General features: G+C 46.4%; 7 protein-coding genes and 1 non-coding gene across 8 annotated transcripts; 4 read left to right on the top strand and 4 right to left on the bottom strand.

Annotated features, from left to right (window-relative positions):
* Window positions 1-74: 74 nt before the first annotated feature.
* Window positions 75-3,213, bottom strand: F4813DRAFT_392439 (amidophosphoribosyltransferase; the record flags this gene model as incomplete). The annotated part of the gene is made up of 13 exons (XM_049247287.1): window positions 75-463; window positions 560-622; window positions 712-926; window positions 1,042-1,261; window positions 1,318-1,342; window positions 1,472-1,753; window positions 1,812-1,843; window positions 1,980-2,050; window positions 2,132-2,229; window positions 2,650-2,699; window positions 2,830-2,905; window positions 2,963-3,012; window positions 3,096-3,213. The coding sequence occupies 13 exons, from the start codon at window positions 3,211-3,213 to the stop codon at window positions 75-77; spliced, it is 1,689 nt and encodes a 562-aa protein (XP_049096651.1).
* A 1,160-nt stretch (window positions 3,214-4,373) lies between these two features.
* Window positions 4,374-6,266, top strand: F4813DRAFT_369870 (RmlC-like cupin). The gene is made up of 2 exons (XM_049244470.1): window positions 4,374-4,471; window positions 4,536-6,266. Exon 2 carries the CDS (start codon window positions 4,996-4,998, stop codon window positions 5,869-5,871), a length of 876 nt encoding a protein of 291 aa, XP_049096652.1. The 5' UTR covers window positions 4,374-4,471; window positions 4,536-4,995; the 3' UTR covers window positions 5,872-6,266.
* A 1,174-nt stretch (window positions 6,267-7,440) lies between these two features.
* Window positions 7,441-9,083, top strand: F4813DRAFT_382515 (uncharacterized protein; the record flags this gene model as incomplete). The annotated part of the gene is made up of 3 exons (XM_049245811.1): window positions 7,441-7,855; window positions 7,911-8,073; window positions 8,129-9,083. The coding sequence occupies 3 exons, from the start codon at window positions 7,441-7,443 to the stop codon at window positions 9,081-9,083; spliced, it is 1,533 nt and encodes a 510-aa protein (XP_049096653.1).
* Window positions 9,084-11,438: 2,355 nt separating this feature from the next.
* Window positions 11,439-15,319, top strand: F4813DRAFT_369877 (glycoside hydrolase superfamily). The gene is made up of 3 exons (XM_049244471.1): window positions 11,439-12,279; window positions 12,335-12,785; window positions 12,895-15,319. Exons 1-3 carry the CDS (start codon window positions 12,187-12,189, stop codon window positions 15,024-15,026), a joined length of 2,676 nt encoding a protein of 891 aa, XP_049096654.1. The 5' UTR covers window positions 11,439-12,186; the 3' UTR covers window positions 15,027-15,319.
* Window positions 15,320-15,346: 27 nt separating this feature from the next.
* F4813DRAFT_t118 lies at window positions 15,347-15,417 on the bottom strand. Its single transcript has one exon. It is a non-coding gene; the product is annotated as a tRNA-Gly (tRNA).
* A 154-nt stretch (window positions 15,418-15,571) lies between these two features.
* F4813DRAFT_200677 (Mss4-like protein) lies at window positions 15,572-16,787 on the bottom strand. Its single transcript, XM_049239543.1, has 2 exons — window positions 16,202-16,787; window positions 15,572-16,034 (listed from the first exon to the last, which is right to left on the bottom strand). Exons 1-2 carry the CDS (start codon window positions 16,319-16,321, stop codon window positions 15,654-15,656), a joined length of 501 nt encoding a protein of 166 aa, XP_049096655.1. The 5' UTR covers window positions 16,322-16,787; the 3' UTR covers window positions 15,572-15,653.
* F4813DRAFT_200676 (putative secretory lipase) lies at window positions 16,788-18,831 on the top strand. Its single transcript, XM_049239542.1, has one exon. It carries the CDS (start codon window positions 17,254-17,256, stop codon window positions 18,724-18,726), a length of 1,473 nt encoding a protein of 490 aa, XP_049096656.1. The 5' UTR covers window positions 16,788-17,253; the 3' UTR covers window positions 18,727-18,831.
* Window positions 18,832-18,937: 106 nt separating this feature from the next.
* Window positions 18,938-22,240, bottom strand: F4813DRAFT_382517 (glycoside hydrolase family 35 protein; the record flags this gene model as incomplete). The annotated part of the gene is made up of 9 exons (XM_049245812.1): window positions 18,938-20,232; window positions 20,287-20,887; window positions 20,942-21,010; window positions 21,059-21,193; window positions 21,250-21,345; window positions 21,392-21,424; window positions 21,476-21,722; window positions 21,772-21,887; window positions 21,935-22,240. The coding sequence occupies 9 exons, from the start codon at window positions 22,238-22,240 to the stop codon at window positions 18,938-18,940; spliced, it is 2,898 nt and encodes a 965-aa protein (XP_049096657.1).
* Between the last annotated feature and the right edge of the window lie 224 nt (window positions 22,241-22,464).

The following is a 22,464-nucleotide window of genomic DNA, read 5'->3' on the forward strand; positions in this document are numbered from 1 at the left end:
AGAATCTCGCCCAGTTGTCTAGATCGTTTACTGAACTGCTAACCCTATCTATCTCCTATGGATAATATGAATTATCATCGTCGCTCAGGTTCAGTGGCCACGTTGTGGAGGCTAATATCTTCTCGAATTAAAGGTGAAATGGTACCATTTCTCAGCTTCTCAGCTGACTCCTTCTCACCTCCTGGTGCTGTGGCATGTGGCGCTGAGCCATTCGTGTCGGTTAGGCCACCCCCTACAATTATCGTTGGGCCACTGCTAGAAATTTGTGCATGTGTAGCATGCTTTCGTTTCGTGCCGCGCAATTGGTTCAAATGCTCGAAGTAGCCTTCTGGCACCGGCGTAATATACTTGCCACAGAATACACCAACCTCAAATTGAGTGGGACCGTCTGGTTGTGCAAGCTCTGCACAGGCTGCCTTTAGGTCATCGAGATCTTGATATATTACTTCCTCTGCATCAATACCTACGGCTTGGGTTAGTACTCAATTCGAGGTAGATATAAGATTCAAATTTGTATCTCAAACAGCTAGGCGGGGGCATAGCGAATATCTGGACCTACTTTTGGCAATGGCAAAACGGTCTTTGCCGGAAGCAATCAATTCCATGGGGCTGGCTAAGTCAACTACACATACGTGGGTTAGCGAATCGGCTACAGTTACATGGTCCATAGTTCAAAAGGACCCAAGACACAACGGGGTACGGATTACTTACTGCCGTAGATGTGCGGTGCGGTGATGGGCGGAGCACAACTCGCAAATATTACTTTCCGCGCGCCAGCCTCTCGTGCCATAGCCACGATTTCCTTGCTGGTTGTTCCTCTTACGATCGAATCGTCCACAAGCAGAACACATCGTCCTTCGAATTCGGTCTGTATAGCGCTAAGCTTCCTTCTAACTCCTTTTTGACGAGCTCCTTGCTGTGGCATACTATAAACACCTGATTAGCAGGGATCCAAGAAGAAGAGAATCGCAGGTTGCAATGCTAGTTTCATAATAGCACAACGAGGGCTTCAAATCGATTAGGGAAATAAGGGTAACGAACATGAATGTCCTAAAAACATATCTGTTCTTGACGAAACCTTGACAGTAAGGCTTGCCCAATTGTTCGGAGACGCTTGCAGCTGCTGTATTCGACGTCTCGGGTATCGGGATAACGGCATCGATATCTTTAATTGCTTCATCTCCAAGAAGCTCTCGTATCTTATCGGCTAGTTTATAACCCATTCGCTGCCGGGAGGCGTGAACACTAATGCCATCCATGACTAAGAATAGGGTTAGAAAATGACTAGCTGAATGGACAAGGCTGTTCTGAACTGACTAGTATCGGGCCGTGCAAAATAAACCTACAATATAAATAATTAGCAAAATCTCGCTGGCTAATTTGAATACACCACGACATTTTAATGCGAAGGGCTCGTGGGACGAAAGCCTAAACTAGGGAGGGGTGCTGACAATATAAAACATCGACGTACATATTCAAAAATATCAGGCGAGTAAGCCTTCTGCTTTTGAACCTGGTGGAAAACAGGTGCTCGACCCTTTTGAATAAAAACGGCCTGGCCGGGTAAGATATCCCGAATATTACGGAAACCAAGTTGGCGTAGGGCAATAGACTCTGATGCAAGCATGTAGTCTTTTGCGCCTGGAAGAGTCTCTGACTCCTTTTCTCCAAGAACTAAGGGTCTGATTCCATAAGAATCGCGGAAGCCTAAAACACCGAATCCTGCAATCATAGCAGTACAAGCCCAACCGCCCTAATTAAAGTATTAGTATTGAGATGAGACAGATCATGACTTTAGTAGCATAACGCACCGAACAACGATCATACATTCGACCTAAGGAGGCTATAATGAATTAGCATTTTAGTAAATATCCTTGGAGCATCCTCACTCCATAGTACAGGGTCTACATGGATAGGGTGCGACGGTGGACATGTATAATGGGGGAAAGTTGGTGGATTTGCAAACAGGAAAAACTCACTGAATATGTCATCCGTGTTGACTCTAGCCTTTCCAGTTTCATTCAGTTCGTTCGCAAACACATTTAGCATGCTAAACCCTCTTATCAGCCTTGACCGTCCTTATGTTATATATATTATAACCAGTATAGCTAGAGTGTGAATATCGACTTACAGTTCGCTGTCGCTATCTGTGTTTATATGTCGATGGGCGACAGTATCAAGATATCGGCGTAACTCAGGGGCATTGATAAGATTTCCGTTATGGGCAAACTGTAGCATCTCTCATTAGTAACCGCTTTCTAAAAGCATAAAAAAAGAAGAAAGCTTCTTGATTTATGAGAATACAGATGCACTCATATGCCCTAAGTTGGATTTTTTTATCGAGGGTCAAATATACTCGACATGTTTCCACAAGAGAGTGGAGCTTTGGAGATATCACCATAGGAATAACTTACACATATGCCATAAGGACTATTAACGTAAAATCTATTATTTGTTAATACTCATAAATAATTCTATCTCTCCCATCACGGAAGAATCCACGGGTTGCTGGGGAATATATGATAGAAATGAACGGATAGCATTGCAACATACTATTAACATGTTAGCCCCTTTGACTTACTACAAAAGCTCATATGCCTCAATGAGAAGTAAATGCAACTTGTTTAGCTAGAGAGGACTATTACTTACCGGTTGTGACTCAGCATTTGATGAAGTACCGGCTGTTGGATAACGTAGATCTGGACGTTGAGTGTTAGTAAATGTTTCGTTGTAAGTGCTACAAGTGGTAAGGGTGGAGCAATCTTTTCGATAACTTGACTTCAATAGGTAAAAGATAGTGGCAAGGTTCCTGATAATGAAAACACATACGTCCAATACCCATGGAACCAGGCAAGTCCTGAACCCTCATGCCATCGCCGAATACTTTAGCGGCCATTCCATTACCCTAGTATGGATGTTAGATATTGATAGTGTTTTAGGATGAAATATCTGTGAGGCTTACCTTGCATTGATATATGCGGCCGCCAGCAGCGCAAGTTGCTATTCCGCATGCTAATGAATGTTAGCTTCTTCGTTGTCTATCATATCCCATTTATATCGCAATCCTGTCGATCTTGTTACAGGTGTTTACTAACCATCTTGGCCTCTATGTTGCAAGAAGTACAGAGCCTCATGAAGCGCAACTGCAGCTTTACACGGGGAATTGGGGTCGTCACTGACGTGGCCCAAGATCAAGCCGATTACACCACACATGATTGCAGCTCAGGTTGCGCCAATGGCTATGCCTAATAGGTATATAGTTAGCAGAAAAACTCTAATTATAGTGCCATAACACCCTCCCGATAACAACACAACAGCAGTTGTGCAGAGCAAAAAAGGACTCGGGCTCGATCCACACGCCAAGACGCATTCAGACTCGAGATTTATGTCTGACAGTGCTGCTGTGTGGCCTCTCGAGACGTAAACATGGAAAATGATATGATATTGTTCAGAGTATGATTATCCGCAGCATTGACTAGGCAGTCGAACATTTATAAAGAAAATAACTCATCATGACAATATTGATGGCTATCCTCGAGGGCAATGGTCTTGTTATAAGCCATGATTGCTTCCACGTTTATTCCCATTCTTCCATGGTTAGGCGGAATCTTGAATCGGGAAATCGGTGGGATCAATGGCATCAAGCTTCTCTACCAAATAGTAGGACCACATATTCGGAAGGCCATTTATATGATTTAAAAATAAAAAAAGAGAAGCACTTGGTTATAACTTACCTTGCTTACCTCGATTTTCTGGGCGGAATGTGTGGAAGATCGAGCTGGATAGTTGATCGCGGGGCAACGCCACGTACTCGATTAAAGTGCTCGTCGTGTTACGTGCAATTACCGAGGCTTGTCCGCAAAATGAAGACCGTTTGAAATTAAATAAGGTCTTGTACTCGTGTGAGTTCAAGTTACCTGCCGATGATATGAGTGTACACTTTGGAATGGAAGTGCAGAAGCACTTGCACTAGAGAAAAAAAAGCGCGCGACCAGCATCGTGATTTAAATCTGGTAATTTTTTTTCTTTCCTATCTGAGGAGATCCAAAGGTTTGCGACCAAAAAACGTTGGAGAAAAATAGTGGGGTAGAAACTGTCGTCCTCAGATGATTGGATGTACCGGTTGCTGGTTTTTTCCGAACTCTAACCTCAAGCACTTGCAGGTGCCCCATGCTTTCCAGCCTCTACCTGCCTAACGGTCACCCAGGGTTCTGGAATTCTCGCCGACTTGTCGGAGCAATCGGGCGCTCCGGAGGGGATTTGACGTTCCATTGCGTTAGATCCAAGTCTCTTCAATATGCACGTGGCAGTTATCATAGTTGCAATAAAATTATGAAATGGCAGGTTGATTATCTAGGATGACAAATGATCATCTATTAATGAGATACCAATGAAATATATCTTACAGCTACGATAGAATGAGCCATTTCTTCTTCTACATTTGTTCTTCTTTTACATATTATGTAACCTAGTACGTACCTACTAGTGTGAATTGTTTCACAATGTATAATAAGCATGAGCTAATTCGTTGTAAGCAATCTTTTGACTAACACTTCTCCGTATTAGGAGAGGTGGCAAGGTGGAATGCAATAGCGGAGTGCGCGACTAACCTTCTAGGGTCATAGTTCGTCCCATTGAGTCTCTTAAGAGTTCAGATCGAAGTTCAAGACTAATGAATTAACCTAACCTAGGTACTTTGTCGAATGTTTTCGAAGTCAATATTCTAATACTCAGCAATTGTTAATTGCTTTGCAAGCAGAATATAAGACGTATTTATGCATACAAGGTCGCTCTGTAATTAAATTTAAAGAGTAAATATAAACCATCTTAGTTATATAATAAACATCAATCTTATACCGCTTGAACTTAACCATCATCTATCTATAACTGCCTAACAGGTAACCTATTAGGCATTTGACCTCTAAGATCGAGAACTCATTTCTATTCTATTTCTATAACCAATCCAAACTCAAACTTCGGGTTAAGGCTCAGTATATGAACACTATTAAAAACACAATGTCTAAAATGCTCTCGCATGCTAAAATCACTCCTCATCGGTCGGCTGCTCGTGGGCACTCGGATCATGGTTGGCTCAATACTTACCACAGTTTTTCGTTCGCCGACTGGTACGACCCTAGGTTTACGCACTTTGGCTCGTTGAGGGTGTTAAATGAAGACCGAGTCAAGCCGAATTCGGGGTTTCCAACACACCCTCATCGCGACTTTGAGATTTTTAGTTACATCATTTCCGGCGAACTAACCCACCGGGATAGTATGCTTCGTAAGGGTGCCGAGGGTGGGCAGTCGGACAAGTTTTATCGGATGCGTAGAGGGGATGTCCAGTTTACCACCGGGGGCACGGGCATTGCCCATTCCGAACAGAACGAGCACGCAAGAGATACAGTTCATTTCCTCCAGATCTGGGCAATTCCATGGAAACGAGGACTCACCCCTAGATATCACACTCGCCATTTTGATGACGAAGAGAAGCGCAAGGGTTTCGTGCCTATTTTGAGTCCGATCAAAGGTGGTCCGGAGGCTACATTTGAGCAAGAGAAAGTTGCCGAGCCGACAATTGAGGGGACCATACCCATTCATGCCAACTTCGTCATGGGAGCCGCTTTGATCCCGCCTCAGGGAAAATTCGATTGGGTTATTGGGGCCCACATCGCGGAGAGCAGCAGAAGAAAGGTGTACATTCACATTCCGATGACGAAGAAAGGACAAGCAAAAATCCGACTCGACGGCCGTGACGAGGTTCTTAACGAAGGCGATGGCGCATTTATTGATGGTGTTAATGCAGGGGACAAGTTGACTGTGGAGAGTATTGGTGAAGTTGAAGCCGAGGTCGTGGTTCTCGATACAGCGTGATTGGATACCATACGCAATCAATCATTTAACCTAGTTAAATCTCGGTTGGTTTTTACTTTTATCTCTTCTAGAATTGTCTTCCCACCTAACATAATCATAGTAACAATTTTTGTTAAAGGAAAAAATGAGTCTCTGCTCATTAGCGAAGAGCACCTAACTTGATTAAATGGCAGATAAGCAGCATTTATTTCGAGGGTATAGACGCATATATAACCAGTATCATTATCAAGTTACATATAAGTCGTCACCCGAGCCTAGGTAGTATACGTGTAGGCATGGATGCGCAGGATAGATTTTGCGCAATTGCGCAACGGTTGCAGAGGGGAAACCTGTCAGCATTCGTCACCTCAAAATAATACAATTCCCAATTTAGCAAAATATATAATTTCTCTACATGATTCATGATTCAACTTCGCTCCTTAAGAAATTTCAAATCAAGGGCCTATCATGGAATTGGCATGCCCAGAAAATTTAACCCGAGATGCATCACCACCTGAATGTGGAAGAAGCGGGATTAGTACTGGTGATGAAGGCGTTGACCTAAAAGTCTGCCAAAGCGAACATTTAGCACTCACATTGGAATCACGCATACTTCCTAAGCCTCATGAACAAATCTCGCCACTACCAGGTAACGTCTATGAACATCTTTTATATCAGACTATCGTCTTGTCTAACAGTTCCATTCTTAGATGTATTCATCTTTGCGCAAGGACACACCCGAACAAGAAAACAAAGCGGTAGGTTGGATTATGATATATTGTATTTTTGTTATCACAGAAGAACCGCAGCTAATAATAGACCTTTCTTTTCTTTTCTTTTTAGTAATACTTGCTTGCCTTACTTGTAGACGAAGACAAATCCGATGTGATATAACGAAATTAGAATCGTCATCCTGTTCACCTTGTGCGCGAGCAGGAATTCACTGCGTAGTACGGCATGGTGGACAGCGCGAAGAGCGACCAAAGGAAGCATCAGCCTCGACAGCAATCCCACCACGCAACCCAAAATTTTCTCGCTCGGGCAGGAAACCTAGGAGTAAACGAGGATCTATGGTGCTCCAGGAACGAGATGTTAATGCAAGGAGCGACACACAATCGATCGGATCTCGACAGTCTCATAAATCCTTCATATCGAACATATCAATTGGGTCGATAAAGTCCGCCATCTCACATTGTTCCATCTTTTCAGTGAAGTCCATTATTTCTCAAAGATCTCGAAAGTCACTAAGATCTCTCGCATCATGTAAATCGAGCAGGTCCTTTCAATCACTCGGGACCTGTGACAGTAGTGGCTCGAGGTAGGTTTTTTTATTACCTTACTACTTATGAATTTAGATAGTTAACCGTATACAGTCATGGAGGATGTAGTCAGAGCCCATATGGACAATCAACCCAAGCAATTCATGATTGGGATGATGGATGGAAATCCTCTCAGTTCCCAGAACCGCAACCTGTGTACACACATCTCTCCCTAATATGCGGCAGACCAGACCAGTTCCATGGTACAGAGGCGGCCGTTGAGCCACCTTTTACTGAACTACCCCTTAAGTATACCGTAGATATACCACGCATGAAGGCAGTTCTGAGAGCTGCCGAAACTGGAAATGATCAGCTTATAGACTTTCTATTGTCCTCTTCTTTGGCGGACGCGGACCAACCTCCAATTCCTGGGGGGACTGTGGTGTCCTCCACGCCTATGTTAGCTGCTATAGGTCGAGAGAATATCAAAGTTATCGAGGTCCTCTTAAAACAGAAGAATTTCAACCCCACACGTCAATTCTGGGGGCTAACCTATTATGAAATTGCCGAAAAACGTCGCGGGTCAGTCTGGGAAGACGAAGTACGCCTCCTGAAGCATGCTTTCAACTATGCATACGAGCACCAGAACAGAAAGGCAAACAATACAGAGCAAGTGATATCAAAAGTAGCAGCTAATCGATCGTGTTTAAGTCCTCTGAGTATATCGGGAGAGAACATTAATGATAGTAAGCAGTCCTAGTTTACTTACAGAGATAGCCTGAAGAGAACTAATCTAGACAGTAGGCTCGCAGGCTTATCTTTACGACTGCACATGGTGTCGATATTCTTTTAGCCACGAGAACCAGCTAAAATTTCACCAAGAAAGATGCTTTGCCCGTCCATTCTCTATCAATGATAAGTCAGATTTGAGTCATAAGAAAATCGTTATGCACTTAAGACTTCAGTACGTAACCCCCATTCCAAAGCATCTTACTAGTTTCTAATATAAAGCATGGTAGAACATCGAGCCTGATTAGACCTATACGAATTCCTGTTCATCCAACGCCTACCGCTCAATATTGTACTATTCGTAGAACAGCTAGTGACCTCAACGTATCAGCATTAATCAACAAACCGAGATGCCACTCAGCTAGACCGCAGGGCCACAGCAAGATGATAGATATAGATATGACACATCTGGGACCATTGGAGAACGGCATGCATTCAGGGGGTTCGCTCATTGGCTCGCCACTCGTCACCAATGATAATTTTCATGAGGATCATGGGGCGATTAGGCTACCAGTTGACAACTACTGCTTCATGGAGTACTCGCAGGAAAATTCCCAGGTCTCCGAAGGCTATCATGCACATGAACTTCCAAAAGCCGACTCAATGTCCGATTTAAGTACACCCCAAATATCAGCGTCATCGGCGAGAAATACCTCGGAAATTACCAGTCCATTTACGACACCTTCACAAGGTGAGTCTGAGGTTTCAGAGTCTTCGATGAATGAGAGCAGTGACGATAGCCATTATGAGGAAGATAGTTCCTTTGTTCAGCGGGCTGAGCGAAGGAGAACCTTACTCCGTGGTTTGATGGATATGGTATACTCTACATATACTCGTCTTGCTACTTCGGGTGTAATGGAAGACGGAGAATCCGGCCCATCTAATGCTCCTAGAGGAGGCTCGATCTCCGCCAGCCCTTCTAACAATCGACAAAACAAGGGTTATGATGCTAAGGGGAAACGCCCTCTACCAAGAGGTGACGGCAATAACGGGGACGAGGAAGGTGATGATCAGCAACAACCAAAACGAAGAAAATTAGCTACTTATAATGTTGGAACCAATCCAGCAGAGAGATTTGCATGTCCATATTATCAACGGAACCGTTATCGACACCTACCAAGAAATTACTCGCTCAAAGGAGCTTGTTACGGCCCTGGATTTCATTCGGTACATCGAGTGAAGTGAGTCTATCCTACACCAAGAGTGATACGATTTGTGATGAATTTTCAGGCCCTGATCAAGGAGTAGGGAACACCTTTATAGGGCACATAGACTACCACCATGTTGCTCTCGATGTAATGCAGCGTTTGATTCGGATCTTTCTTTGGAGAAGCATACAAGACAAGATCGCCCCTGCGAGCTTACACCAAAACAACTAAGGGAGGGCATTGATCCTACTACCGAAAAATTGCTTCGAATCCGGAACAAGGAATTTAATAGTAAAACGGAAGAAGACAAATGGAGACATGTGTACACTGTACTTTTCCCTGCCGATGATCCTGTAGATTTACCCTCGCCCTGTGAGTCTGTTTCGTTCCTCCATAGTCGTCCAGCGTATCTAATCAAGACAGACTACGGGAACTATCTCGAGACGAGTTCCGTCGAGAGTTCTCCTGAACTTAGACCGACAGCGAAGAGCTATGATGAATTCCTACAGAAGGAACTCTTCCGGAGAATCTATCGAGTTCTGGAGAATAAAATTGACGAATCATTAGACTCGGCAGAGAGGAATGTCGCCGACGCGCTGAAAAGTCAACTAGAAGGAATCATTCGTGATGTCCAGACCGAGCTGTATGAAGAATTTCAGTCGTCTATCAGGCAGAAACAGGCCTTCGACGGAGCTGATGGGATCGCTGCGAAAATGCCGATTCCTGGAATAGACCCGATGCTATTGTTACAGGATATGTTTCCCTTAAGCAATTTGTCCCCACCTTGGTCAGCCCTCAGCCTGGAACATCAACAAGAAGCCTCAAGCTCGTCGGCCCCTCAGCTTACTAACGGATTGGAGGATATATCAAACCTTAGGCTTGACCTTTTATCTAACCCCGTCGAGATCAGCCAGAACCACGACTTCGGCACGGTAACTTCAGTGCCGTTTACGACGAAGGCCACCTACGATTATATATCGGATCACGCGGAGGATCTCTCATTCAGACTTGGCCAGATAATAACAGTTACTGGTGAAGAAGAGATCGACTGGTATAATGGCGAGTATGTCGATGACTTTGGCGTGAAGAAAGAGGGCATATTTCCTCGGAACCTCGTGGAGAGGTACCCTCCTCCTGTGCCACCGCGGCCAGTGAGGGGTCATAAGGAGAACGTGGGGTCTGTTGCGACTACATTTCCCTCTTCGTTCCCGCCCTATTACACAGCTTGGACTGTCTTGAAACCTGGAGACTACAATTATGAGCTATGAACCCATGCAAGGCAGTTTAAGTACTGGACTGTCCTGTTGGTGGTACAGAATATTGCCTTAACATATCCTGGAGAAATATAAAGAATAGAGGGATCTGTTCCAATTGGATAGGTAAATCTTTTAAGAATACCAAAGTTAAGTAGTAAAACCGGTCTTACAGATCAACATTAAAGAGGATGTCAACTCATATATTATACACCTAACAAGCTCATCATCGTCACTACACTTATTTAAGTCAATTATATGATCTTTAATATACAGTGTATATATAACATAAATACCTACCATGTTTACCACTTTAGCATAGACTAAGATGCCCTCCCTCAGCTTCTCTTTCCAAACCTGTGCCTGGGAACATGTTTGGCAGCGATCTGATGCAACGTAATTTTTTCTCCTCCGGCCAGCAGCGGAGCTCACCACATAAATTGGGTTACGCGCATAATCAGCCGTAAGCGCTGTGACCAGAATCGACAACGCCGAGGAGTAAATCCATATAATCAGTTTTGGGTAATCTTACCGGCGTCAGGTCCCGCGTATCAGGCTAGCAGTTCCGTCGGATTTTAACGAGTATCATCAAAAGCCGAGTTCAATTGCGACGAACACAGAGGGAGAGCTAGGGTAACGTCATTATGGCGGGATTAACAGTTGCTGAAAGTCCATTTTTGGGCATTTCAAACAAAATATGGACGCACCGCGTCACCATCTACCTAGAGTGTTGCTCGTTATATAAGTACCGCCGACACTAAGAGGAACTTAAAGGGGGATAAGTCTGTCTATAAGGTAGATCAGGTGCTAAAGAAGTTCGGCGGCCTAGTCGAGCTCTCGCGCTTAGCTAGTTGGTAGCGCTCAAGACTCCACAGGTGAAAAAAACATGGTCCTCTTTAAGGCATGTTAAACATGATTAAAAGGCGCTTCGGTAGGGTTACAACATCATAATCAAGGTGAAAAGGGAGAATTGTGAATTATGATAGCAACCAAATATGAAGACTGTATACTCTACTCCAAAGCTTTTTAGTCGATAGCCTTATTCCTCGGTTGTCGTCGTCGAGAGCGATGATCTTTCCCTCTTCACAAAAAACTCCCCATTAAACAATCTCGATCTAAGCGAGCCTCAAATGGTCTGACGAAGAAGCAAGCCCCTAGGTTAGCCTAGTCTGTCTAGATCTTAATCGATCTCCACGCAGGGCCGTTCTTTGGCCTATAGGCTTCCCGCTGCGCCGTGGAGATGCTTTCAATATCCGGCCCTCGCAGCCGGCCAATCGCTGTCCCCTGTCAACCCCGTCAACCACATTTAGAGAGAGCTAAGTTCTAGGCTGAGCGCTATGCTTGTTCCTGAATTTGATAACCTTCCTAATTCTAGCAGCGCTGTGTACTTTTGGTATATTGTAACTGATCGGGCGATGACTCTTCTGCCTACTATCATGGGTCGCTTCGGCGCGAAGTCCCATTCGGGACAACTCAATCTCACTCCATGAGATTCGGGAAATTATTAGGCAGGAGATAAGTAGGCACCGACTTAGAACGGACCTATCTCATGCCTTAAATTTTAGTCACACATTGTAGGACCTCACTATACTCTAGTGTACGGCTGTCACTATGCAGGATAGCCAACCCCTAACTCGGGCGAGAATCGCTGGGTTCGAATGGTTGCTCTTCGTTCATAACCGCGCCGCCTTCTGTCTCTCTCTCTTTTTTCTTTTCTTTTTTTTCTCATCACCACCAGTTGAGTTGACAAGAAACGGCATATTAGCCAGCCGTGGCAAACGTCTTGTTTGCGTCCTTTCGTTGAGTAGCTTGACGATCACATTCATTACGGCCTTGGCCACTTTACGATCTTTACGTATCACATAATCTCTTAATACGTCGTTCAAGATGCAGTTGAAAATTTCAGTTTTGGTTGCCGCCCTTTCGGCTTCCTCTGCTTTTGCTACTTACACCAAAGACTATAAGCTGAATGCTTATTGGGTATGATATTGCATTATCAGATATATCTCTCATATATACTTACTCCTATTTATAGGGACAATCAGGACCTGACACCGATAGTCTTGGTACGCACTGCGAGTCCGATAGCATCGACTATGTTACTCTTGGTTTCGTGAACAACTCTCCCGAAAATGGAAACGGCACTGGATACCCGGGCACAAACTTTGCTGCTCACTGTGCGGCCGAGGTTTATGTCAACAACAACCGGAACTCTAAGCTTCTCAGCTCGTGTTCTTTCATCAAGGATGACATCAAGAAGTGTCAGCAGCTGGGCAAGAAGGTGTTGCTTTCTATCGGAGGAGAATTCACTTCCTCGAGCAACTATACCCTCTCCTCTGTACAGGCTGGTATAGATTTCGCCGACTTCCTTTACAAGGCGTTCGGTCCTTTCAAGAGCGGCTACAAGGGGCCTCGACCTTTCGATATCAGCAGCACGGAACACATCACTGTCGATGGTTTCGATTTCGACATCGAGACCAAGTTCAGTAAGTTCTACCCCTTTATTTCGCTCCCTAATTTCGGTCGCGTCAAAATTCGTGGCCGTACTAGTATATGTCTACCTACCTAGGTATATATACTGACTAGCATTATTAGGCAACCAGCAGCCATATGTCAACATGGTGAACCATCTTCGTGACCTCATCACCGCTGACAGCAAGAGCATTCTTCTCACTGCTGCTCCGCAATGCCCGCAGTCTACTGATTATTTCCAGATGAAGATCATCCTTCAGCAGGCTAAGTTCGACAAGATCTGGATCCAGTTCTATAACAACCCCATCTGCGAGGCCTGGACCACTGGCTTCAACTATAATGACTGGGAGAGCTTCATCAGCGGCGGTGTTAACAGCGCCGCTGAGCTCTTCATCGGTCTTCCCGGCAGCGCTTCCGCTGTTGGCCTACTCGGAAGCGGCTACATCCCGGCTCAACAGGCTCAGGATCTGATCTGCACGTACAAGAAGAAGGAGCACTTCGGCGGTGCCATGTTGTGGGATGCCTATTATGCCTCTCAGAACAAGAATCTTGCAGGAAAGAACTACTACAACTTGGTTGCTGAGGCCTTGAAGTGCGGTGGCTGTGACGGGGATGTCTGCAAGCCTGTTACAACTAGCAGCTCGGCTACGACTTCGTCCACTACAAGCTCCACCACAAGCTCCTCCACTAGCTCTTCCACTAGCTTTTCCACCTTGTCGACCGTCAGCACCACCAGCTCGTCTATTTCCTCGACGGCCAGCACTACGTCTACCTCGAGCTTTGCCTCTAGCACTAGCAGCAGCATCTCTACTTCCAGCTCTGTTGCCACATTAAGCAGTGCTTCGAGCTCAAGCTACATTGCTACATCCAGCAGCACCTCCAGCTCAGGATATCTTGTGACATCAAGCAGTGCTTCCAGCTCAAGCTATATTGCTACGTCTACCAGCTCCTCAGTTTTCAGTTCCAGCTCCTCCAGCTCCACTAGCTCCTCGGCCTCCAGCGCGGCAACTAGCAGCAGCGTGTTTTCCACATCGTCTTCTTACGACTTTACCTCCAGCAGCTCAGCATCTGCTAGCGAAACCTACGCGGACAGCACATCGTCTTCCAGCATCGCGACTGCCACAGAGTCCTTGACAAGCTCATTGATTACAAGCAGCAGCACTCTCTCAGTAATCTCCACCATCTCTAGCTCTTCGTACAGCGCCTCGGCCACTTCTTCGGAAGACGACTGCCCTCCTGATGAGACCTCCAGCTCATTCGCCGAGTCGTCCACTTACAGCGTCTCAACCAGCAGCTACCCTACCGTATCGGTCACATCCAGTGTTTCGAACAATGCCTCGGCTAGCAGCTATCCTACCGCTTCCCTGACTTCCAGTGCTTCGAACAGCGTCTCCGAGACCCAGTCTGTGAGCGCAACCTCGTCTCCTTACCCTACCGGTAGCGCCTCCACCACGGAGTACACGACCAGCACCGTCTATTCTACTACCGTTTACACCGTGACGTCGTGCGCCCCTAGCGTCACCAACTGCCCGGCTAAGGGTTCCGTCGTTACCAAGACGATTGCTCTGTACACCACCGTGTGCCCTGTCACCGAGACGCAAAAGCCGACACAGAACCCCACTGCCGTTCCCTACACAAGCACCATCTACAGCACCCGCATCAGCACCATCACCAAGTGCCCGCCCAGCGTGACCAACTGCCCCGTCGGCTCCGTCACCACCGAGACCGTTGCCATTGAGACCACGATTGTCCCTACCACCGTTAAGACGACGGCCGAGACCAAGCCCACTACCTCTGGCGTAGCCTCGTACCCCGTCGGCGGCGGCAACCAATACCACCAGGCCTCGCCGTCCAACGACGTACAGACTGCCGCGGTGTCCAGCTACCCCTTAGCGTCTAACAGCGTGCAGACCGCTGCCGCATCTAGCTATCCCGTCGTGAACACCCCAGCCGCCTCTTCCCCCAGCGTGCAGTCCGTGTCCACCACGCTGACCGTCGCCGTCTACCCCACGGGCAAGAGCGGCTACAACAACGGCAACACCAACGGCACCGTCTCGTCTTACAGCGCCGGCACGGGATACCCCGTCGCACCCACGACTACTTCCGCCGGCAGCGGATACACCGCCATCGTGTGCAACGGCGCTGGCTGCTCGGCCTCGACCTCGTACCCTACGGCACCGGTAGTTACCGCCGGCTCGGCTAAGGTTGCTTCTTTGAGCCTTGGCCTGTTGGCTGTTGTGGCTCTCGTTTTGTAAGAGGAAAGTAGGGGGGATTGGTTGGACGAGTGTGTGTTGGTATAGTTATGTTAATGTGAAATGTATAATAGGTACATATAGCATGCATAGAGAATAATGAGTTGATTTAAACATATTTTAAACTGAATGTTCTAGCGCGTGATATTGCGTGTTATATAAGTGAAGAGATATGAGCATTTGCTTACCAGGTATTCCGAAGACGGGTATGGACTTGGATGCATGACTAGGTCCTTTACGAAAATAAAATAAAATAAAATAAAATGGTAAGCCGAAAAAATAAAAATAAAAACCCATACCATGGTAGAAAACAGCAAAAGAAATGCATCAGCCGCGAATCGAACGCGGGGCCCATCGATGGCAACGATGGATTTTACCACTAAACCACTGATGCTTTATTGGATGAGAATTTTTTTTGCAAGTTTTGTTTATATTACTAGACCATTTCTGTGGTACTCCTTTTTGATTGGCTCTAGAATCTACCCATCTTAGGTCGATATCACATTCAGCTTTCCGAATTGGCATAATTACCACTAACCTAGCGATTACAACATTTCGTGAAGCTTTTCGAGACTATGAATTCCATTGATAGTAGCGTTAACATAGACAAAATCCTTCTACCATACTCGCTCATAACTTAGCACTCCCGCTATTTCTAGACCATTTAATTCCTCTCTTCTTGATGAGAATATGGTCGGTGACGCCCTTGATCTCGTTCTGACACCACACGTTGTGCCCTGATGAATTCGCAAGCGCGAATCCAAACTCGGATAGATGCTCGGGATCCACGCACCCTACCGCAAGATCAATGTCCTCAACCGACTCATTCCGCCAGTACAGAAAGCTGCCGCAATTTGTACAGAACGCGCGCTGAACACCCGGTGTCGCGTAGAATATCTTTAACGTCTCCGTGGACGTGAGGAACGTAAAACTGCTGAGCGGAGCGGTATGTACGATGAAGATCAGTGCGCCCGTGTTCCGTCGGCATTGCGTACATTGACAACTTCCGCTCTATATTGAGTCTTGTTAGTCGGGGCAGCTCAATGCTATTGCAAGCCGTTGAATAGATTATCGTCCTCTCTCTATTCGCTTCCAGCAGCTAGGCGATGCGGTATAAGAGGCTTCGTCTGAGTCCACGAATTTCATAATTTTACATCCTTAGACATATTCTCACTTACTGCTTTTAAGAAATCGTGGTCCTTCGGGAAGTCGACACGGTATCTTATGGAGCCACAGAGACAGCCACCCGTAATAGAGGTTGGCTTTGGGAAATTATCAACTGATACAGACTTGGACATCTTGTTCAAATACCAGCACCTCGAAATCAGTTATGTCGTAAGCGGATTTTCTCTTAAAGATAGATCTAATCATCACATCCCCCATCTAAACTTAAGCACTTAAAAGGTCACATATATACAGAAAAATATATATGAACCCCCGCTTGTCAAACGCGCCCTACGCCACGCCCATGCAGACACCCAAGACATGAAGGAAAATATTGGATGGACCATCTAATGACGAATTGATTTTGTCATATCTCCACCATTATTTGGAGTTGCGCTCATATCGTATGTAGACTCTAGAGTTCGGCTCTGTTTAATACAGAACGGTCAAATATTATAATTTATACTTCATCGTACCTGGTTACAAGACGCGTCGTTTCTTATCTCTTAGTTATCAGTTAAAGCTGCGATTGCGGAATGCCGCCTTGACTTTTAGCGATTGTTGGTTTTAAAGATCACCAATTCTTCAATTAGACTATACTATGCGCAAGGTACCTGATTATATAGAAGCAGGTGCGTCACATTCGTCAGCAGCCTTGGATTATAAAGATATCGGATAAATCCTTCATAACATCACTCCCTTTTACCCTTCTCACGGATTTAAAGATCACCAGGAATTACAGATGGATACCATCGTAATATCACCAACATCATTTTCCGGCGCTTTTGCGTCAGCAGCTTTTCGGCGCTAACTACCTAAGTACTTATCCACGGATTTCCGTGGAACGGCTGTTGGTAATCATGGTATTGAAAATGGTGCTAGAATAGGCAATGTAATGTGCTATGGTCAAATGGGAGATATGTACAGATAGTTATCATGGCCAATCAACAGTATATTCATTTTCGCGTATATAACCATGGCCATCACTCGCCTTGAGTTATGTAGAATTAGCTTGACACCAAGGATCACTAACAGGCTGGAACCAACTTGAAGAGAAGTGGTTGCAATGTATTCTTTACAAACCTTACTAGCCGCTGTCTCATTCATGGTGTCACTTGTCGAGGCTCAAGCGCCGCTGAACGTTGAGCAGTCGACGGGATTCAACTCTAGCTTTGCTCTATCAAGCTCACAGATAGAGTCTGCAAACCTGTCATCAACAGCAGTCACTAACATCAACATTGCTATCAACTTCGACCGCTCCCAACTCGCCAACGGTGGTCCTGCCCAGGACAGCTTCTACGAGCTCCCACCACTTTCCGGAACGCCAATACCTGGTACCCTTCTTAAGGTCCAGGAGTTCACAAATGCGTCGTCTTTTGTTATCCCCCCCAACACAGCGCTCTCGCGTATTCTCTACACAACTTCGAACCTCAACGGAACCGTTGTCCCCGCCTCGGCTTTTATCCTCTGGCCCTTCACGCCTAAGAAGCTCCAAACAGGGAACGGCAGCGAGTCTACTAAAGCACCTGCCGTACTCTGGACACACGGTACAGAGGGTTTCTTCGCCTCAGCCGGCCCTTCGACACATAGGGCGCTTTGGTATGGCAGCGAGGCACCCTTTACCCTGGCCCTTGCAGGTTATGCCGTGGTGGCGCCCGACTACGCTGGCCTTGGTATCCACAAGTCCTGGGATGGTAGCGAGATCCCCCACCAGTATCTAATGTCGCAGACATCCGGACACGATGCTCTCTACGCCTTTCAAGCCTCCCTAGAGGCCTTTCCTAATATTTTGGACGAACGTTTCGCTGTTATAGGCCATAGTCAAGGTGGTGGCGTTGCGTGGGGTGTTGCCGAAGTACTTGCGGCCAAGGGATATGATGAATTTAAGGGGCTTGTGGATGGGTATATCGGTACAATCGCCGTGAGTCCCACTACAGACGCGTTCGTCGGTGAAATCGGTTTCATATTACCGTGGATTGGGATGATTCTACCCAGCATCTTCCCAGACTTCGACCTTAGCACGTGGCTAACTCCGTTGGGCATCGCGCGAACGAAGCTCTTGCAAGAAGTTGAGGGCGGAATAGGCGTTTCGACGCAGCTTTTCTTATCGGGTGATAATATCATCCAGGATGGCTACGACAAGACCTGGTACGTTGATGCGTACGGCAAGCTGGCAAATGCGGGACGGAAAGCCTTCAAAGGCCCACTTCTTGTTATCCATGGCACGGAAGACTATTATATCCCCGAAAATGCCACGGCTGCAACTGTTCATGCCACCTGCAAAGCCGTCCCCAGCGGAGATCTGGAGTACCTGGTTGTTAATGGAACATGGCATGTACCTACTCTTGATGCCACGAGACAGACCTGGCTGAAGTGGATTGAAGATCGGTTTGAGGGCCGGGCACTAGAGAAGACTGGCTGTGTCAAGTCTAATTTGGAGAGCTTCCTACCCCTAGAGCGTTACCAGGTTACGGGAAATTCGTTTCCTCAGTTTGCTGGCTTGCCGGAATTTAGCTACCAAGTGCCCCTAGGACTTTGAGAGGGCAATGTGATAGAGCAAAGTACTCTGCCCCTAAATCATCCCGAGATATCCACCCTGAGAACTATATAGATGCCCACGTCGTTTATAAATCATAGCATCATACTTCTATCAATCTAGAAATTATGCTGGTGCAGTTTATTTCCACGTCCACAACCAGGTGCTATAAATTTATGCATAATCATGCTGTAATATAGCAAGACGTCAAAGATCAATAAGCTCCCTGGCGTAACGACCACGCCGGACTCTCCACCAAGACCACAGGATCACGTCCCGTCAAAACTGGCTCGCCAGTCTCGAGTCTAAAATCGACCACGGCCGCGTCGCCGCTCTCTTCCATGCGCCATATTGCCAAACCAATCCAATTCTCGCCGTTGTAGTTTAGGATCCCCTCTGGAACTGGGAATCGTGTCTGAGGCCCGATGTGGGGTACGTACTTACCAAACTGCCACCCGTTCACATACAGCTGGATCCGCACAGCCCCACCAGCGATATTGCGAAAAGAGAAGGAGAGCGGAATGTCGTATGTAGTAGAAGGGAGGTCGAGCGAAAGCGGTGCAGTATAGAATAATACACCGGGTTTCCCCGGCGCCGAGAATGGCGAACCTAGGGTAAAAGCCTCATTGGGAGGCTGCGGAAAGTGGTAGCCCTGCCTTTCAGCGTAGAGGCCGCCCTCATTCAGGGGACCCCGGGTACGATCTACGTAGTCTTCACCACCGAGGTTGCCAGTGATCTTCCACGATATAGGGGTGCTGTCTAATAATGAGCTAGCGAGGCGATAGTTGAGAATCCCGCGAGGCGCTTTACCGGTGTCGATGCCTGGGACGTAATTGCCGTCTAGTCCCATATGGTCGATCACGATCGTCAAAACGTACGATTCCCCCTGTAAAAGATTTTGAAGCTTATACGTTGCGTCGTAGCTCGAAGCGCTGGAGCTGCCGACCCATGATCCTATAAAGGTACTGTTTAGCCAGACCGAGTGGCCGTAAGCGGTGCCACCCTGGGTTTTGATTTCAAAAGACTTCTCGGTGCCTTTGGCAGTGAAATGGCCCCTGAAGAGCAACACCCCGGCGTTAAATCCGTAATCGCTAGCGAAGAGGGAGGTCGGTGTCTGTAGAGTCTGGTATGAATTGTTTGTTGACTGGTGGTCTGCTGCCAACCAAGTAGAATCATCATAATCCGTCCGAATCTCAGGAAGCGAGTCGAGGTATTTCCAGGATAACCCAGAGAGAGCAGGAATATCGAGCGTTGGAACCGAGTATTGAATGTCTGTTACTATTCTTCCATCTTCCACCTCAAACTCAGTTGCCTTCCCGTTGATATTAAGAACGGCCGTGTTTTGGGGTGCTCCGATAACCTCAACGATCGTCGATCTATTAAAATCTGCGGAGAGTGATAGTACGCCATTCTTGAAAGAGGCGGATCTAACGAGATATGGCCCATTAATAATTAGTGATGATGACTTATTAATCTCAGGTACCCAATAACTATAAGCAGAATTTCGATCTACACTTTTCTATTAGCTTTGGTCATGCGAGCAAAATAATGCACCCTACCTACCTAGAATGTAGATGTGAAAATTATCAATTTGAACAATATTCCTTGCTTCTGGAGTAGACCAAGCTAAAGTTATGAGGTCTCCTGTCCTATTCACCTTAACGGAGTTATCTGATATAACTGAAGTGGTGTCCTTAATTTGCACGGCAAGCTCGTTCATTTCATTCGGTCCACCATAAACAAGAAGAACAGTGGAGTTTTCGAACTTCTGGTGTGTTAGAATTTCTGCGGTAGAATATAGGAGTTTGATTCCTCGAACGTCATAGTCGGTAACTATGATCTTTGAGTCCCTGCCATAGAGAGTAAGATCATCAAATAATGTGGGGATCGAGATCTCTCCTTTCAACGTTGGAAGCTTCATCGTGTAATTATCCGAGGCAATTCTAGAATAGTCACTATGGCGGACGATGAAGAATGACCCGCTACCAGCTGTACTATTTCCAGCAAGCCGAGTTACCGTGATGGCAGCATTATTAGCATATGTCCACACCAGGGCAGCTCCGGGCTCCGCAGTCAGATAATCTGGTGATACCTTCAACCACTCGGCCTGTAACTTTAGTTCCGAATATTTCTCTCTCGTAAGCGATCTGTCTTCTGATATAGCCTAAAGCAAATCTGAGTTAATATACATTTCCTAGGTAGAAAGGCTCCCACCTACCGCTCCATAATCGTAAGATGTATACCCTCCTGGGTGTCCAATATTACCCCAATTGGTCCCTCCGAAAATCTAGCAGCAATTCAGTAAAGATGCGAGAATACCCCGATCGTGACTAACCATGTATATATTGTGGATAGTTGCCCCTGCCGCAAAATTGTTCTTGAAGAAGACACGTTCAAATTCGTGGTTGATAAATGCTGCACAATTGTTGAACCCCGGACCTCCCCAAGGATCATAGGCGCCACCTTGGAACTGGCGATAGATTTAGTGGGAGCAGCTTAAATAGTATAAAAAATCCAGTTACCAACCTCCACGAGAGAGAAAGGGGTTGACGGACTCTGTAGTTCGTGGGTCTGGTGATAGATTCCCGATAATGCCAGTGGCGGCCAGGTGGAAGGGTTTTGCTAGATCTATCAGCGTCACTGGTATTATGAACATGAGGATACTAACGCAGTCAAACATAACCGGATAGGCATCGTGTCCCTAATTCTTGTCAGAATCTTCAGTGCAGTAATATCGTTTAGTGTAGCTCACGTAAATATCCACTGCACCCAACCCCGTACCCGGAGCGTTAGTTCCCAGGGGGGCTGCGTCGTTGCTGATGAGAGGTACGACAATTCCCGCGTTCCGAGCCTGGTCCTCTACATATTGCATGTACTTGCCGCTGGGGAATGGGATGGAGACGCCGACCGTATACTCATTCTCAGGTTGATAAAGTATTACAGGGCCGCCATTAGTAATTTGGGCTTTCGCAATAATGGCACCGATTTGAGCGGCATAGCTGTCCGAGTCAGTTGGGAACTTATTTCCATGGCGATCTTGAGGCTAACTTGTCTGTAGCCGCCAAGTAGTCGTCATCCGACGTCCTTAGGTGTCCCTTGACACGTTGGAGCCATCCGGGGAACCCACCAAAGCTCACTTCGGCATTTATATAAGGTCCGGGTCGCTTGTTCTGTTTAGCTAGTTCTGCTCGGGAGTTTGAGAAATACTCACTGCGATAAGATAAATACCAGCTTTAGTTGCGACTTCGAAAAATTGCTCGTAGGAAAATACACCTTCAGCTGAGAAATTGCCTGGTTTCCCTTCCAACAGAGCCCAGTTGCTATAGAAAGATACGCAATTGAATCCCAACGCCTTAATTTTTTGAAAAATATCAAGCCATAAGGATGGGACGGGTAGCCTCCATGGATGGAACTCGCCGCTCATAACCATGACTCTTTCTCCCTTCACATATAATGAATGGCTATCCCAAGTAACGATGTTTTGTGCCGATATCTTGCTATCTTCAAGGACTATCATGGGTATTCCTCCAGTATCCCAAGCATAGCTTCGAACAGCCCAGAGTAATAACGTCAAAACGCCAAGAAACCGCATGATACACCCGCTATTTTCAACTTGAGATTCCAGAATACGTGTCCGGTAGAGTTTTGCCAGTATGTAGTTGAATAAGGCGGGGACGGCCCCGCGCGTTGTAAACGAACGTTGGAGCCGGAGGATCCCGTTGATGCATGAGCTCCTTCACG

This window comes from Daldinia decipiens, assembly GCF_022478715.1.
Source record: "Daldinia decipiens strain CBS 113046 unplaced genomic scaffold F4813scaffold_35, whole genome shotgun sequence".
Classification (NCBI taxonomy): domain Eukaryota; kingdom Fungi; phylum Ascomycota; class Sordariomycetes; order Xylariales; family Hypoxylaceae; genus Daldinia; species Daldinia decipiens.

Bases quoted from the DNA above. Each gene is read 5' to 3' on its own strand.
- F4813DRAFT_369870 (XM_049244470.1), top strand. From the start codon at position 4,996: ATGAACACTATTAAAAACACAATGTCTAAAATGCTCTCGCATGCTAAA.
- F4813DRAFT_369877 (XM_049244471.1), top strand. From the start codon at position 12,187: ATGCAGTTGAAAATTTCAGTTTTGGTTGCCGCCCTTTCGGCTTCCTCT. The intron at 12,280-12,334 runs GTATGATATTGC...TCCTATTTATAG, and splicing joins ATAAGCTGAATGCTTATTGG to GGACAATCAGGACCTGACAC. The intron at 12,786-12,894 runs GTAAGTTCTACC...TAGCATTATTAG, and splicing joins CGACATCGAGACCAAGTTCA to GCAACCAGCAGCCATATGTC.
- F4813DRAFT_200677 (XM_049239543.1), bottom strand. From the start codon at position 16,321: ATGTCCAAGTCTGTATCAGTTGATAATTTCCCAAAGCCAACCTCTATT. The intron at 16,035-16,201 runs GTAAGTGAGAAT...GACTCAATATAG, and splicing joins ACCACGATTTCTTAAAAGCA to AGCGGAAGTTGTCAATGTAC.
- F4813DRAFT_200676 (XM_049239542.1), top strand. From the start codon at position 17,254: ATGTATTCTTTACAAACCTTACTAGCCGCTGTCTCATTCATGGTGTCA.